Source organism: Coenobita brevimanus, chromosome 72 (assembly GCF_032717465.1).
Source record: "Coenobita brevimanus isolate Jiangsu-jjx chromosome 72, ASM3271746v2, whole genome shotgun sequence".
In the NCBI taxonomy this organism is placed as follows: Eukaryota; Metazoa; Arthropoda; class Malacostraca; order Decapoda; family Coenobitidae; genus Coenobita; species Coenobita brevimanus.
In genome coordinates this window covers 41327481-41346621 of record NC_137025.1, presented here as the reverse complement: position 1 = coordinate 41346621, position 19141 = coordinate 41327481, and the positions used below count along the sequence as shown (strand labels likewise).

The following is a 19141-nucleotide window of genomic DNA, read 5'->3' as shown; positions in this document are numbered from 1 at the left end:
GGCATAGCTCTAATATGGTCTTTATTCATACCAAGCCAATAGCTGGCTCAGGTTTCATACAATCACTGTAACAAACATACCAAAATCTTAAGTGTGCTCTAATCCAAAATACAGGTACAGTACAGTACTACCACTTTGTGGCGTAATGACAAACACTATCCGAGTACAATGAATGCTTATCCTTTATAAGTAAATATGTACATATACTGCAATATACAGCAGACCCTTGATTTAACGGACCTCAATAGACTGTGCATCGAATTTAACAGACACTTTGGGGGCCACCGGACATCCATTGGCTATAACAAACAATGTTTGTTGAATGGGGTGAAATAGGTTGCAATACCTGTGTTTCCTGCCCTTATTACTTCAATCTGGCCTGAAGCTGCTCTGTCCCCATAGTGATTGCTGAGTTGTAATAACAGACTATAGTAATACTGTACTAGTCATGACGAAGTGCTGACAAGGATGGAAATAAGCTACAAAAGGGAAAAAATATAGGGCAAGTTAATATAAAATGGGTATAGTTTTCATTTTTAGTACTGGAATATGCTAGTTTACTCATTTATTTTCAAACATGTGCTTAAAATCCCACCTGAGGGGGAACCATCGGATATTACAGACTGTCGGCTTTATCAGATCAGGCTTCCCCCAAATTAGTCCGTTACAGTGAGGGTCTACTGTATATTTTATCAAGGTACAAATCTGCCAGAGGCCTTGGTAACATAGTCTTGAACCAACAGTTACAGTCTTTGGTTATGACAGCCTCAAGGCCAATCTCGTACAGGGTAATGTGGATCTGGTTGTTGATGATACTATCCCTATTTTACAACATAATAATTACAAATTGGTAATGAAGTGACAAACCAATCTACCAGGATCATAAATTAATACACAATAAGAAATACATTCCATTACAAAAATATTACTGGTATTTGAACATTAAAACAACTTCTGACTCCATATAAAGCTACATTATTTTGACCTTTACATACAGAGAACAGCCATATATTTAAAAGTAACACTACCGGTAATAAATCTGTTAAAAGACCATACTTGTCAAATACTGCCTTCACGAAAACCACATCATCTGGTGGAAAGAAATTTGGGCTGCAATACAACTGATATTAACCACATGACTTTCGGAACTACCAAAATAATACTAAGCACTATGTAGCTTGATATTCACAAAGTTATGAAGTAAAAAACTGGTTGTGAACTCCAATTTCACCTGCATGTCCTTGGTAAAACTTGTTCCCATTTAATCCCTATAGTATCAGATGCAAGTGAAACTCTTACTCAAGCCATGACAGACAGATGTGTTCTATCTTCTTAAACCTGTGGTTGGTTCAAGTGATCATCACTCTTTGCAACACTGAGTATAGTACACTGTAGTGTATATTCATGTGGTTGAATAAAAAAAATCATTTTTTTTTTTTAAATTCTGCAACACAACAGAAACTATTTTAAATGAAAAACATGCAAAACCTGATATACTTCAAATTCTTGCACGCCAGGGGATGTCATAATTATGATATACAGGACACAATTTTTCTCCATTTTTTCCCTACTGCCTTCAACTCTGGTATATATGGCAGTCCTCTTGTAATCCCATTCAGTTTTTGCTGGACCAGTGTATACAGTAAGGGTGACCTGTTAAACCTCTGTTAGATCTGAGAGACCCTCTCTGATACTGTTATTTTCAGGTGTAAAACTACAGAAAGTTACAATATAGTAATCCAACTCACTGCCATAGCATTATGACAAAAACCAAACAGGTGTTCTTGGTCTCTATTTACATAAGAAGGAATGTAGTTTTTGAATAAAGGTATTAGTTTCTTACACTACCATTTCTTATATATATATATATATATATATATATATATATATATATATATATATATATATAAATATATATATATATATATATATATATATATATATATATACTGTATATATATATATATATATATATATATATAAATTTAAAAAGTTGAAGATGATTTAAAACAATGATTGTGCCCATGGTTTAAGGGTTAATCTCAGCACAGCCGACTCATAATACACCCTGGTAATCAACAATAAGTACAAAATACCCCAGACAGCAGCTTCTGCTCTACACCCAACATCAACACTGTACACAGCTTTACCTGAAAATTTTGCAGTTTTATGTCTCATTTAGTTTCCACACTTTCATCTTCCATTAGCTTAACAAATAGTCTGGCATTAACCACACAATGTTCTGAAGGTGTCACCAAAATCTTGTCTCTATCAGTGCCACACAAGGTTAACACAAGCAGTAGTGAATTGTACATGATCATGCCTGGTGCTTTATATATTTTTTTTTTTTACAATACCTGCCCAAGGCCCCAACCAAACGGGCAGATTCGCATGGCCATGTGGAATGTGCGAAGTGTGAATGTGGAGAGCAAGAGGGTGGAAGTGGTGAATGTGTTCATGAGTGTGAGATATGCCTTGATGGCACTGTGTAAAACAAAGATGAAAGGGAGTGAAGTGGAGGATTGGGAGGGTGTGAAATGTGTAAGATCGGGCATGAATGGGTGAGGAAGATGCAAGGAAGGAGTTGCTTTGTTGATGAATAGGTGTGGCAGAGTGGAATGAGAGATCACAAATGTGTCAGCTCGAGATGTATGTATGTCAAGTTCAAGTCTGAGAAGGTGAAAGTGGCAGTGACTGTAGCATATGCAATGTGTGATGACAAGAGTGAGACAGAGAAAGACAGGTTTTGGGATGAGCTGGGTGAAGTAGTGGGAGATATGCCCAGGAGCTATAAAGTGATCATAATGGGGGATATGAATGGAAGACTAGGCACTGGTCCAGAGGATGACATAATGGGTTGTTATAGAGTATCAGAAGAAAATGATAATGGGAAGCGACAGAAGGATATGTGTCAGGAAAGGAGGTTGTGCATTTGTAACTCGTATTTCAAACAATGATGCACATAAATGTACATGGTATAGAGGGAATGGAGATCGTGTTGCAAGGAACCTGATTGATTATGTGCTCATAGAGAAATCGATGCTAGGAATGGTTGCTAATACGAGGGCCGTGAGAGGATCATGTGGAGGTCTGTCAGATCATATGATTGTGGTGTGCAAGACCAAGCTGAAAGGAATGAGGTGGATCAGGAGAGAGAGGAGCAGTCAGGGAAAAGACTGAAAATTGAGAAATGGCAGATGTGTTATGCTTAACCCGTATCACGCTAGCAATATAGAACTATGTCCCCCTATACAACACCAGTGATGTAGATCTACGTCCTGCAGCACTAAGAAGTCATTGCAAGCAACCAAAGTAAAAATGGAAGGTAATAATGTATCTCACTACCTTCAGGCATTTCTCCACTACGCCTGACTCGATTCAACCAACTTTCTGGGTTTGGTAAGTGCTGTACTTTTATTAGTGTCAGGGATCTTATATTGATATATAAGCCCTTTTAGCCATTTAAAAAAAAAAAAAAAAAAAAAAATTGCTTCATGAGCTCACGGCGGCTATGCTTTCTCAGTAACCTCGAAGATTTCAGAGGCAGAGTAGCACCAACCCGACTTTATTCAACCAACTTTCTGGCTTTAGTGATTACTTAATACTGCCAGCGATCTTATATTGATGTATTAAGCCCATTTAGCCAGAATAAAATAATCCAAAATTGGCCAACATAGAGGGGTATCTACCCCCCCCCCTCCGAGCATGGTACAGGTTAAGAACAATTTGTGTTGCTTACAGTGTACTGGTGTACTGATAGTCACTTGTTCTATGGATATGTGGGAATCCCTCACTGTTCCATTGGGTACAATATTCTAGTTGGTTCTGAGGTCATAAATGGTTTCAGGATGTAAAATAGTGGCTCTGTTGATGTTCAATTCAACCCTAATGCACTGGGTGACATACTCTTCCACTGAGGCAATATGCAGTATGGTCTGAATGTCTAGTGGGTTCTTATTTGAGCAAAATGCTATTTGGCGGGGCCAGGCAGGCTGCTGTGTATGAGGTGGCTGCGTTAATCACTTCCTAACTGTTGCATAAGGAAGTTCACTGTTCCATGATCTCTGTCTGGCTTATGTCATGGTGGGAAGTTCCTTCACTCATGGTTTCTAACACACACACACACACACACACACACACACACACACACATCTTTACAGTTTGTGTTCTACATGATCATTTAGGCAGCTGCAAACTGATTTCATTATTAACTGTGTTTGTTCCAAACTGATGTACTGTACAACATTCTGACTGGTAAATTCCAGTCTACTTAACTACACTGACTCTCACAGACCCTGACATACTCAAAAGCATGTTATTTTTATTGCTCACTGACCCTCACAGACCCTGATATACTCAAAAGCATTGATATATTTACTGCTCACTGACCGTCACATGCCCTGACATACTCAAAAGAATGTATATTTTTTCTGCTCACTGACTCTCACAGACCCTGACATACTCAAAAACATGTATATTTTTACTGCTCACTGACTATCACACACTCTGACATACTGAAAAGCATGTATATTTTTACTGCTCTTATCCTGCATGACCCATTTTTGGCATGAAAATGGCCTCTTATTTGATATCTGTATACAGTATGTCATTCCCAAGTGGAAGGGTATGGCAGCAGCAGCTTAACCCAGCACGGGTGGTAAATATTATCGTATCATTTTATTATAAAGGCTCCAATGCTTGCATGCACCAACCTTATCAAAAAACATTCATGCACACTCTATACTTCAAATGATAGAATCACTTCATTTACATTCTAAGAATCTGCTGCTTCACAGTGCAGCGAAACTCATGAGAGATATTGTATTAACAGATGTAAATGATGTACAGCCAAAAACTAAAATGAATACTGTATTTAGAATACATATTTAAATTTTTTGAAGAGCGTACAAGTATTCATCAAGGCTGACTCATTTACTAATATGAGAATTATATTTCTTTTAATGCTAAGATTATCCAGAGTATATGCAACTCTAGTACAGTGTACGTTATTCTGAGTACTTAAAAAATTCTTCCACTGGTAAGATATGTCATGTGTTCCTGAGTGGTGTATTATAAGGCTAAGGGCCCCTGTGTCATAACATTATATCTAAGTTCATATCACTGGACTGAAAGGCAATCCCTATCTGTGTATCAAATGGCATTTTGAAGGCTCAAATGCAACAGACAGCTACATTCAGCAATCAACTAAACATCATATATGTACTGTATAATTGCTGAAATCTTAAATCAGTAAAAATAATTTTAAATAATAATCAGTACATAATTATTCTACATACATCTCAAACCCAAACAGTGGTAACCTCAGCAAATGGGAAATCTATTTCTTGATACAAAAGATAACAATCTTACAGTGTTAAAAATGTCCAAGATTGTCAGGAGCACTTTGATCTTAAAAAAGTAGTAATTCCAACTTACATAATTATAAAGGAGGTAATTTTGGTACTACACTGTGACCATAGGCTTTATAAGTAACAACAACACTGCGTCAATACTAAATACTGTACACCACTGAACAGAGTTTAATCTTGATCCTTAAGGCACAATAACATTCTCAGACTGCACATTACAGCCTTGATCAGGTGCCTTTACAAAATATGATTATGAAAATGGCTTGTCTATTTATTACACAAAATTACACTAAATATACGAGTTTCATTTTAAAGTATGAATGCAAAACTAAAGCAATGATTTATTATGACTCTCTTGTCTATATACACCTACTGTACATTCCATTAAGTATCAACTCTACAAGGCTATGTTTACAGTTTATGCTGTTCATCCCTTCAATTCAGTGATACATTATACACTAAATTTTTTCCATTTCCAGACAATATTTAGTTTGGGATACCATCTCTGTAGTGAAAGAGATAATGGAGGCTATAACTCATCCTGTCTGAAGACTCTCCTGATCTATATGAAATTATCCCTGAAGTACAAAGAATAGTGTGGAAAAAATACACCACTGGATTGAAGAGTAAAATGGAGCTTAACTCCTCTCATCTTAAATGTCAGGACCAACGTGCCTAGCCCTGGGCTCCTACGCTACTCATGGGGCAACACTGGATTAGGTGGTGATGATGATGATGAACTCCTGACATGTACAGAAATACTCTACTACATAAAGATGGTAAGAGGTAAGTATGTGAAGGTGGTCCAGGAACCCTGTCTGCTCATAAGTAAGTAAAATCAGGGACTACTCTGCCCCTGTTCTTATCAGCTTACAAGGCTTTCTCGTTTTGTTTTGTTTTTAAAGGCTCCAACATGCTTGCATGTGTTGGCCTTGGTCACCTAACGGCGGCTCTCCAGGCTGCACGATCCACTGCAGCCTCCCTGTTCAGTCCCTTAACCCTAAGGTCACACTTAATGACCTCGTCCCATGTCTTTCTCGGTCTACCCCTCATAACCCCACCCCCAATATTAACACTTCTCACCTTCGTCACCCAATTATCATCCCCCATCCTCTCCACATGTCCAAACCATCTCAATCTACCTCTCCTCATCACAACACCAATACACTCCAGTCCCATCCTACCTCTCAACTCTTCCATCGTAAACCCAGCCCCTCCAGGCCTTGGACACAGGGACGCACTGCACTTCCACCTGAATTCATATCAGCTTGTGAGACTTTCTCCGCCTGTATCTTTATCAGCTTATGGGGTTTTTATATCACCTTTTTCTTTCAACCACCTCTTCCTCAATGAACTTCAGCAAATTTCAGCTTACAATGGTGAGTGAATGTCAGTAGGGCCTATTCAAATGGGCAAAATTTGGTTAGTTTCTTCTGTCTAATTTTTTTCTGACCCTGTGAATCCTACTCCATCCAAGAATGGACAAGATGAATGGAAGATATGATGATATATACCTTTTTAACCTCACCAATCTGGATGACTTTCTCTTCATATCAGACTGCCATTCCCTGATTATTTTCTTCAGCTTAGGAATGGCTGCTAATACTGAAAGAATTTATTTAGGTTGTGTCTATCCCCACCAGTAAGAAAACTCGAAGATAAACTGCTAATTAAAACTGGCTGGTAGGAAAAAAAAAAAAAAAAAATCACCTGCATTGTTTTTTTTTTTTTTTTTACAGAACATGAACAGAGGAAGAAAAAACAAAGTCAGCAAAATTAAAAAAAAAAAATTCAATACTCCAGATTATGGGTGTCCTTTCATGAAAAATCTATAACAGTTGGACTTGAACTGCTGTAGGCTGAAGTTTGTGGGGAAATTACTCTGGGGAAGCAAGTTCCAAAGAGAAGAAGTTCAGGGAATGAAGGAAGTCTGACAGACAGAAGTTCTACAATGTGGCAGTGTGACAGTCAAGTTATAAGCGCTACCAGGTGCCTGTGTAGCATGGGGAATGGTGTGAAGAGGTGGCACAATGGATGCAACTTTGCCTGAGCATTTACCATAAAAATGTTTGTAAAATAATGCAAAGGAGGAAATATTCTGTCTTACATGTAGAGAAGGTTGTTCAATTGGAACTGCTGGGTTATTAATTATACTTAACCCGCGCCATCCCGGCGACGTGAATTAACGTCCGCACATGATGTGCACTCATGTCCCGGCGACGTGAATTAACGTGGCAACATTGCAAGTTGCATAATTTTCACATTTTTCAAAATTCGCGCCTGATTTTTGTTTTGCCCACCTACGCAAGCCTCACCTACTCGCCGCCAGGCGGATAATCCCCTAGACCCAGATTAACCCCACCTGACCCTGTGATCGTCCACTTACCTGTCAGCAGTCACCCAGGTCAGACATGGCGCGTCGTGGGCTGTCAGACGAGGAGATACAAGTCGCCCTGGATACCTTTACAGGGGATAGTGATTCCCCACTGGATGACGACACCCTCGATGTCGATTACGTGCAGCCTGAGGAGGTTACCAACAGCAGTGATGAGGAGGTCCCTTCCCCAAGGAAGGTCAAATATATAACATATAGGAGGGCAGGGGACGGCCAGCCTGCACCACTTGCTGCATCTAGGCAGCAACACATACCATCAGATGAGGACGAGGAAGCAGTACATGGTGGCGTATTTTCCTGGCTGGGGAAGGAAAAGATATCGCCACGTGGGACTGGGACAGACGTCACATCGCGACTGTTCCACAGGTATGTTCCTTCTATGTGTTCTGTGGCAGGAAGTAGTGGTGTGGGGATGGTTAGGGCAGCAGAAAGTGAAAGCGAGAGTGGTGTGGGGGACGCAACACGTCCATGTGGTGTTCGTGTTAGGCGTGGTGTGAGTTAGCAGAAGGTGAAAGCACTTGTCTAACATGTAAAGGGGTAATATGTTATATTGGAAGTATTATAAAAGAAGAGACACTAGGTACGAGTGTGTGGAGTGCAACGTTGCTCTCTGCTTGCAACCGTGCTTAATAACAGGCACTATTGAAAGTGTGCGTAGTGTGGTAAGGCCTGTACATACGCGATAAAGTGTCGCTCAGTATCATAATAGTGCCATGTTATCTTATGTGATACTAATCATAGGAGGTTGTATAGTTACTGTAAAGTTAGTATGTACGTTCAAAAATAGTCCAAGTTGAAAGTCACAGAACATACAGTCAGTAAGTAAATAAGCGCTAGGAAGAATTCTCTTCATGGTGTAAAAAGAGTGGGAAATTCCCCAAGGGCTCTAAATTTAGCCACCAATTATGGGATAAGCTGTCTCCCAGTGTACCACCATCCCACCTCACTCTCTCTCTCTCTCTCTCTCTCTATATATATATATTAGGATAAGGCTTACTGTAAATCGTGTACTACTGTGAAAGCAAATGTCTAACATGGAAAAGGCCAGAATGTAATGTGAGAAGTACTATAAAGGGGGAGAAAATAAATTCAGAGGTGAAAAAATGATGACATGACATGATTTACCTACGTAAATTAGCGCTACTTCTTTGCTAATTCTTTTCATAAAGCATGTACTTCTGTAAAAGCAATTGTCTAACATGTAAACGGGTAATAGGTTATATTATAAGTAATCAAAAAGGTGAAAAAATAGAATCTGAGTTGAAAAAAGCATGAAAGACCAAGTTGTCACTTGGTAAATAAGCGCTATTCTTATGCTAATTCTTTTCGTAAAGCAAGTACATTTATAAAACTAATTGTATAACATGTAAATGGGTTATATATTATAAGTACAGTAATCTAAAAGGTGAAAAAATAGAATCTGAGTTGAAAAAAGCATGAAATAAAATGATCTCACTTGGTAAATAAGCGCTACTTTTATGCTAATTCTTGTCATAATGCCTCAAAATATGTACAAACAATTATGTAGAGTTGAAAATGGTATGATGTTATTGTGGAAGTAATATGGAACATGAAAAAATACAATAGCTGATGAAATAACGATGTTTGTTATCCACTGGTGACATAATCGACCGATTTCGCTAGGGTCGCACAATGGTACATACCTTATTTCTCATTTTCTTCTATATAAAACCCAATATACTTGTGGTATACATATTTCCAACATATGAATACATGATAATAAATGTATACTGCATCAGTTGAGAGTACCCGTGCCACCATAGAAAACGTACGGCGAAAAGACTACTCATAGAGCATGGAGGTACCTGTCAAACTTACGTGCTCCAGGTAAGCCATTTCTGGACCCAAGGGACACCTTTCTTTGTGATTTTCCTTAGTTTCTGACCAAAAGCGAATGTTTGAGCAAAAAAAAAAAAAAAAAAAGTCCAAAAAAGCAGGGACTGGGGCGGACCAAAGCTCAGAAAACGTCGGGATTGGGCGGGTTAAAACTTTGCCAGCTTTGTCCAGCAGTCTGAAAAAATATGATAGATGAGACATGTATGTGCTGCTGAATTAACTGGGTAAGGAAGAGGTGTCAGAGGGCCTCTTAAGCTGATCAAACTGTGAGCCCTTGTAAAATACACTGCCAGCCATGCACTTAATGCCTTTAAGCTCAAGTCATATGTTTTTTATTTTTTATCTTATTCCTGCTACCAGCTGATAATCTTAGCTTCAGGCTCGTAAGGGGTTACTAAAGGCTGTGTATTATCCTTCAATAAAAAAAATCCTAAGCTGAATAAACTTCTATCAAGACAGAAATAAAAAAAGAAAAATAAAATCATCAGACTGAAGGAGTTAACAACCAGTGTTACTTGCTCTTTTTTGTTGACCTTCTTCTTCCCCTGACTCCTAGGCTTTAAAATTTTCTTAAATTCTTTCACCAATTTCCACTTAGATTCCTTCCATTGAAATAACCTTTTTCTTCTTACCTGTCTCTAATTCGTATACATTAATCAGAAAGTTCCTTATAAACCTCCTCTAATTCTCTCCACTGATACACTGTCCTTGCTAATCCTTTCTAACTCAGTATCATCTACTGTAGTTTCTATCTGATCCTATTACAGTACTTTCCCCACTTTTATTCTAATATTTATTTACTTGTTGATTCCTGTGAACAAAGAGAGGAAAAATAATTTCTTTTCATCCTTTTTCTCTCCATTCTTTCCTTCTTTCTTTTCTCTTCCTTTACCTCTAGATTCTTGGTACAAGAGAAAGTAAAAAAATACAGACAAGGTAAAAAAAAAAAAATAATAAATTGCAAGAACAATAATACAGCTTTATAAATCTCGCCTGTCATGGGTTGCAGGGGTAGTGTGATGGGAGGCACTAGGCTTGACGGCACTAAGGTTAGTACTCTTGTGAACCTGAGGCAGGCCGTCCTCGCCGACCTCTTCCTCTTCCTCCACGTTTACCTCCTGCCTGCTCTGGGCCGGGACTCTGGCTCTTAGTGGGTGACTGACTGCTGCGTGGTCGTCCTCGTCCTCTGGTTGTGCCACGGACACTTCCAGCCCGGGATTCACGAGCCGGTGAGGCGGTGGGTGTGCCTCTACTCTCCCGATTTCTCTTTGATAAAAATGCAGGGCTGGCATCGCCTGAACATTCAGACTCGGATGAACGTCGGGGCGGGGTGCGCTGGAGGGGGCTGCCCACCGACCTTGACTTCTGCAGAATCCGCCTGGGGGAGGGGGTGTTAGACCGCGACCTGGAACTTAACCCAGGACCTGATCCTGATCTTGACCCTGATTCAGAGCCAGAGCCTAACCTGTGCCTCCCAGATCTGACCTGCAGTTTCTCCATCTCTGTGTTAACAAAGCCAAACGGATCTGGAGAATCAGACTCCTTTTCCTTGCCACGCCCCCGCCCACGGCCACGGCCTGACCCAGGTCCTGGTCCCCGGCCCCCACGGGTGTCTTTTGAAGTCTTGGAAGGGGAAGACTGAGGAGATTCAAAGTTCATGAGATCTGCTTCTTCTGATTCCTGGCTTTCCTCAGGGATAAACTCTGAAAAAAATAAATAAATAAATACTGTAAATACAAATAAAAATAAAAATGAATAACCACCTGCATCTGGGTGATAGCTTTTAAATTTACTCTAACTGCTACCAAACAAACTGTTCAACTTGGGAAATGCCTCTCATACTGAAGGGCTCTAATAAGGCTGTATTAAACACTTGCAGTTTGAAATTCCATTTTCAGCTTTATAAAATTATCAGGAGATAACAAGAAAACTGAGGCAAAAATACTGAGTGGTACAGTGGCATTGCATCCAACAATCTTTCTTTAAATACAGCGCAGCCTCATGCAATAGGGTTGTGTCAAGTAAAGACCTATTGCATAACAAATTATTGCATAATGAGGTCAATATAACATAGGTTCAATGGGGTTAGAGAGGGTGACCCAATTGCAAAGCCTAAAATGACCTAAAAAAAAAAAAAAAAAAAAAACTGCCATCCATCTGAAGTTTATCCTATGCAAGTACAAGTTGTCATCAAGGATCCCCTGCCCCCAGGACAGGAGACAGTTGGAGGACCTGGAGGACCACTCCATCAAAAAGATATGGTATCCATCCATCCATCCATCATCACTTTACTTAATATCACACCCTGCACTATTTATTTAGTACTTGTTCTGCTATATAGCAATAACAGTGGTGTTTCAGTGGCCTTTCATGTACAAAATAAAATGAAAGGCAACGATCACAGTCAGTTTAAACACCGAGTGGACATCTTGTCTCAGTCAGCTGTGTAGATGCCTAAAATAGGGATGATGGTTACATAAGATTGACTCGATTTCCAAGACACAAGTTTCAGCATTTGACACACAGAAAGTACTGTATTTGCCAGCATATAAAATGCACTTTTCAAAAAAAAAAAAAAAAAAAAAAAAAAAAAAAAAAAGTTATATAAAAATTACCCTGCATCCAATAGGCCCGTATCACTCATGGAAGGCTGAGTGCCAAAGGCATTAGGCTTATAGCTAGGGGGTTGGGGTGAGGCGCTGTTACCTCTACTCCACCTAACACAAATATTCCGTATGTGTTACTAATAAAATGATTAATATAGCAATACAACACAATCTATATCAAGCAAAATGTCAAACTTCTGGCAGAGTTATTGAAGACATAAAGGCTAGGCTTATGGCTGTACAATGATGAAGCTCAGAACATTTCAGTATACCTCTTTCCCCCAGCAAACATAACTGACACAAGAAACTGGCACATTCTTTGTATTATTTACCTTAACAACTGTGCTAACTTCACCACATCAACATACCATACAAATGAGATATGCTCCTAGAAGGGCCAAGGAAATTCTAAAAGAAATTTAAACACTTGTTGCCATTTGCATTGAGCACATAAACAACAACAGCGATGGTGCTGCACTCCAGTTGCCAAATGTGGCATCACAAAACATCACAGCAGACACACAGTAGTTTTGAATGTTACTCCTAGTTTTCATAACCAAAACAAGTGACACAGGACACGCTGCACAGCTGTTCTGGTCAGAGTCAGAGTTTACAATATTCTGGCATTTTAAATCTACTTTTGTCACTAACTCATGGCTCAAAACCAATGCGGACACTGCTATAAAATTGCATTCAAGCTCGGTGTCATTGAGTTCGCAAAGGAACGTGGCAACAGGCGGCAAAGCAGCACTTTGGGCTGCCACCAACAGAAAAAATTAAACGAACTTGGAGAAAACAAGGGCAGCAACTGAAAGATGCTAGACGTAGTAAACCGAATCTCCGCAGAGGAACTGTAAAATGACCAGAAACTGAAGAATACTAAAACATGGGTATTACATGAAAGGAGTTTGGGCAAATGCAGTATCTACAAAAATGATAATATTGTATACCAATTGAGACAGCAATGAACAGAGGTATCCATGACTTCACAGGAAGAAGGAAGAGGCCCACTATTTCAAAACTGTATGAATGGGTTAAACCTTTGTGGCATGCAGTAAAACCAGAAATACAGTAGTAGTTAAATAATTTAAAAAGTGTGGTACAGGTATACCCAGATATATGATACCCTTAGATGTAATACCCCGGCTTAATAATAACGGGTAGAAATACCACCATACCCTGCCTAATGATGGCCAAACCCTGGTTTAACGATGGGTTTTGATTTCTTTTTCCCCATTTTGATGATATTTTAGACTTAAATTGTGTTTAGGTTGATTTATAAACAGTTTTTAGACTTTTTCCCAAAATTCCTGCTCAGTGACCGTGTGATAAGCAGCTCCTCTCAGACATTTGTTATGGTGACTTCAGGAGAAGAAGCAGGTGATCCTGGGTAAGACTGATGCGGGATGGTCGACTTCCCACACCTTAAAGTAGTATGATCTGGCCCGCTCAAACCCAATGTGACATCAGGAAAGCCCATGACAACTCACCCACTACACGGCAGACTTTGGCATGAAAAACAGATGCAATACCAAACGAAAGGTTATAAACTTGCACCAGCATGCCGATGTCGATCGTTCAACATTGATCTGGTACCACCAGCAACGGGCTGCAGGCGTGCTAATGCATGGTACTGAGTTGAAAGCCACTGCCGAGAGGTCTGCCCACCTTCACAACATCCCAGACTTCAAGGCATCCGAAGGTTGGTTATTCAGGTTCAAGCTTTGGCATGGCCTTACAAATTGTGAGACCCATGGCAAAGCTTTGGACATTAGTGAGGAGGGAATGGTGGAATTTCATCAGAATTTGTTAGGTTTGATTGAGAAGGAGGGCCTACTCTTGGTCAAGTATTTAATGCTGATGAAACTGGCCTCTTCTACCACTCAAAGCCCACAAACAATCTGGTAGATGAGAAGAAGCATGTGCCTGGCCACAAGCTGTCCTTCCTGTTGTGTGGTACCATTCTGTGAAGGCCTGGTTTACCTCCAAAATCTTAACAGATTGGTTCCACATGCATTTTGTCAAGGGGGTCATCCATTATCAAACAGAGGAACTTGGAATCCATAGTGACCAAGTAAAGGCTCTTCTTGTCCTAGACAATAACCCCACGCATCCCTCCGAGAAGGAACTGGTTGCAGATGACTGTCACATTAGGTGCATGAACACCACTTCGCATTCATTTTCCCTCCCCTCCTTCACTCCACCCCCGCACCACCACTCGTCCCCACACCCACCTTCCCTTCTCTTTCTGGCCCTTTCCTCTCAGCCCCTCTAACTCCAATGTGACTTGCCGCACATAAAGGAGCCAGCCTGAGGCACGGGGTACCAGAGGATAGATGATTATTTATGACCATGACTGTACATCTCAGATGACTGACAATTGATATTTGATCAAAAAAATATTGGAGAACAAATGAAATATACTCGTACCTACTTAGTGATATTACAGAAAGCCACCTGAACGTCTTCAATATCGTCTTTACTGCTGATCCTGCTGACTGGACATGACGTCACCACACCAAACAAACTCAAATGCATACAATTTAAAACCATAAATAGCAGTGGAAGTCTAACTAGAAGCACAGAAACCTAACTGGGGGCTTCACCCCCAGGAACCCCCAATGATTATAACCTACCTAACCTTGTGCAAACTACAACATGCATTACGTAAAATGGCGACAAATCGGTATTGTGTGTCAAAAGCATTTGTTAATCATTGGCCTAATCGTCACCCAATCTTGCGATGGCGAAACACTCACTCAGGTTGGTGAGCACATGACTGCGCTTGACAGGGGTAATAATACGGGTCTTGGGTGGAGCCATGATAGTGCTGTAGTATTACATGTGGTAAAATTGAAATACAGATGGATGAAGCAGCAACCAATCAGCAGGGCAGAGTGCAGGAGACTGAGGCATCTTAACCGGTCTGTCTGGTGGTGCTCAGTTTGAATTGTCGAAATGACGGGGATAACCATGTCGAACAATGAAAAAGGGTATAGATTTATAAATGTCAAAACAATGAATTAAGGGCTTGGTGTACAGTCACGCGTACTAATTTCTGCTCAGGGGTTACCCCTTCCTTCCCCCCTCTACCCTGGACAGAGGGAAGGGGGGAATCGCGAACAAGTCTACCCCGCCTTCTGCCCCCAACTCCCCCACCCTCCACCTCCAGCTGCCAGTTACTGATGAGACACCCAGTTTCTCATGTCCAGTAACCATGACTAAACCGTCGTCGCACACGCTTTCCACGGCCAAGATTTGGACTATATTTTTAGAATAAATTATTACCGTATTGAACTGCATTCTCAAATTGAAAATATTCACCATCATTGTAATCCAGTGTCGTCCGCTGCTTACCTTTTCACTTCCCCCAGCTGTCTCTCTCTCTCTCTCTCTCTCTCTCCCTGAATTTACTTTTCCCACCTTTCTTTTTAAATTTATATAACTTTCTCATTGCTTCTCTCCCCCTCTCCCCTTTCTCTCTCGTTCTTTGTCTAATTCTTCCCGCCTCCACCCTCCCCCTCCCCCCACCTTAGACCTGGGGTGGGATGTTCGAAAGCTCTTAACGGCCGCTAAGATCATCGTAGCGGGTACGAGAATCATAGCGCACTCGTAAACCGCTAAGGTGTGTTAAACAAATTTTACGATCCTCCATCCTCTATATTTGCTCATAGAGCTATGATTTCTGACAAGCACCCTTAAGCTGATCGTAGTGTCGCATAGTGCATGTTTCTCTAATAAACAAACCGAATCATGTGGTGCTAAGTTTGTTTATTTACCCTTTTCTGTGAACGAAGATGGAATTACAAGTGGTTTTACAGGTAGAACTGGCATTACGAAGAGCGATGAGATTTGAGAGGAACTACAGAGACATAATGGATCCATTTGCTTACAGTGGCGAACATTTGTTGAGATATTATAGGTTTCCCAGACAAGAACTGCTTCACTGGTGTGCAAGAGTTGAACCACTAGTTGGACCAGCGACAAGAAGATCCTGTGCTGTGCCATGTCATTTGCAGGTGTTAATGACATCCAGATTTTATGCAAGTGGCTCATTTCAGAGTGTGTTGGCAGACACATTAGGCTTAACACAGGGACGTGTGAGCAGAATAATTGAGTGGCACACGTGTTGTACAGAAAATCTCTTAAGGAAGTTAAGATGCCAAGAGGTAGGCAAAGAGGGGGAATTTTTCGTTTCTACTGCTTACATCTGTAAATGGAGAAATGGGGTTCCCCCGAGCCAGACCCTGTTTTGGATCATATAGCCCAGCTAGGTTACAGGAGCGCCCTACCACTCCCGTGCCGGCACGGCAGTCCCGGGCGAGGCTCGAACTCGCAGTCTCCCGATTACGAGCTCGATGCTTTACCATTGAGCTATCGTGCCCCCGGCACGGCAGTCCCGGGCGAGGCTCGAACTCGCAATCTCCCGATTACGAGCTCGATGCTTTACCACTGAGCTATCGTGCCCCGTTACATCTGCAAAAATGCAGACCGATGCACTGTTCATTAAAACATTGTTAAGTCTGTGGGAGTTGTAATGATAGTCTGAAGCCAATGATATACTGTATAGTTTATTCAGGTAAAAGGGTCTCAGTTTGGATCTCGATATTTTCAAAATTATCACTATGTTTTGTTAATATGATGAGGATCTTTCACCCACACTATACCCAAGATGATGTAATTGTTCTTCAGCACTCTGTCTGTCGAGCCAACCCTGTATTAACGCCATCATCTCATGTGTAAAATTTTCTCGTTTGGTAGGGGACTCGTCACTTGTCATGTCTTGTATTTCTTGGGATGAATATCGTAGTTGTTTGAGTGATGTAATGGCGCGCTTGGATAAGTGTATTTAACATTTTGAAACTCCATTTTGATTGGCCCACAATCTTTCAAGGTTTATGAAATCTCTCTTCTGATTGGCTCAGCGACTATTAGCTGGGTTGCATTATGAACGATAGGAACGGAACGGAACGGATTTTACGATCGGATCATCGTGAGCTACCAGTGTTGCGGCGAGCGTTAGAAGATACACCTTAGCGGTTGTCGTAGCTCACGATCAAAGATGACCGCTATGAGCGCGTTACGATGATCATGCGGGGTCTCGCAACGATCTTTTGAACATCCCAGCCCTGATCAACAGTCAGTTCCGTCACCGCTCCTTCGTATATCGTGTGCAGGCAACATAATTTTATCACACTTAGGTCAGATGTATGAAAAGCTATATATATATATATATATATATATATATAACCTGTTATTGAATGAGGAGTTTGACTGGGACAGGGAAGGTTTGGAGCCAGCAGATCCAGTTGTTAGAATGACTATATTTGTAGTCGCCACGCTGTCAGTGCAAAATTAATATATATATATATATATATATAATTGTACGGTAATTATATATATATATATATATATATATATAATTGTACGGTAATTATATATATATATATATATATATATATATATAATTGTACGGTAATTATATATATATATATATATATATATATATATATATATATATATAATTGTACGGTAATTATATATATATATATATATATATATATATATATATATATATATATATTATATATATATATATATATATATATATATATATATATATTAGCTTTCCATACATCTGACCTAAGTGTGTGTGATAATGTTGCCTGCACACGATATACGAAGGAGCGGTGACGGTATAACTGACTACTGATCAGGCCTAAGGTGGGGGGAGGGGAGGGGTGAGAGGCGGGGAAGACTTAAGACAAAGAACGAGAGAGAAGGGGGAGAGGGGGAGGGAAGCAAAGAGAAAGCTAATAGTCGCTGAGCCAATCAGAAGAGAGATTTCATAAACCTTGAAAGATTGTGGGCCAATCAAAATGGAGTTTCAAAATGTTAAATACACTTATCCAAGCGCGCCATTACATCACTCAAACAACTACGATATTCATCCCAAGACATACAAGACATGACAAGTGACGAGTCCCCTACCAAACGAGCAAATTTTACACATGAGATGATGGCGTTAATACAGGGTTGGCTCGACAGACAGACAGACAGTGCTGAAGAACAATTACATCACCTTGGGTATAACTATAGTGTGGGTGAAAGATCCTCATCATATTAACAAAACATAGTGATAATTTTGAAAATATCGAGATCCAAACTGAGACCCTTTTACCTGAATAAACTATACAGTATATCATTGGCTTCAGACTATCATTACAACTCCCACAGACTTAACAATGTTTTAATGAACAGTGCATCGGTCTGCATTTTTGCAGATGTAACGGGGCACGATAGCTCAGTGGTAAAGCATCGAGCTCGTAATCGGGAGATTGCGAGTTCGAGCCTCGCCCGGGACTGCCGTGCCGGGGGCACGATAGCTCAATGGTAAAGCATCGAGCTCGTAATCGGGAGACTGCGAGTTCGAGCCTCGCCCGGGACTGCCGTGCCGGCACGGGAGTGGTAGGGCGCTCTCTAACCTAGCTGGGCTATATGATCCAAAACAGGGTCTGGCTCGGGGGAACCCCATTTCTCCATTTACAGATGTAAGCAGTAGAAACGAAAAATTCCCCCTCTTTGCCTACCTCTTGGCATCTTAACTTCCTTAAGAGATTTTCTGTACAACACGTGTGCCACTCAATTATTCTGCTCACACGTCCCTGTGTTAACTAATGTGTCTGCCAACACACTCTGAAATGAGCCACTTGCATAAAATCTGGATGTCATTAACACCTGCAAATGACATGGCACAGCACAGGATCTTCTTGTCGCTGGTCCAACTAGTGGTTCAACTCTTGCACACCAGTGAAGCAGTTCTTGTCTGGGAAACCTATAATATCTCAACAAATGTTCGCCACTGTAAGCAAATGGATCCATTATGTCTCTGTAGTTCCTCTCAAATCTCATCG

At 40.5% G+C, this 19141-nt stretch overlaps 1 protein-coding gene across 1 annotated transcript in view; it reads right to left on the bottom strand.

The window, feature by feature from the left end:
• Positions 1-10671: 10671 nt before the first annotated feature.
• Positions 10672-19141, bottom strand: part of LOC145407116 (BRCA1-A complex subunit Abraxas 1-like) — a 28933-nt gene continuing 20463 nt past the window's right edge. Inside the window, exon 7 of the mRNA XM_080278135.1 lies at positions 10672-11324. Coding sequence (XP_080134261.1) covers positions 10672-11324 — 653 coding nt within the window. The remainder of the gene's footprint in view (positions 11325-19141) is intronic.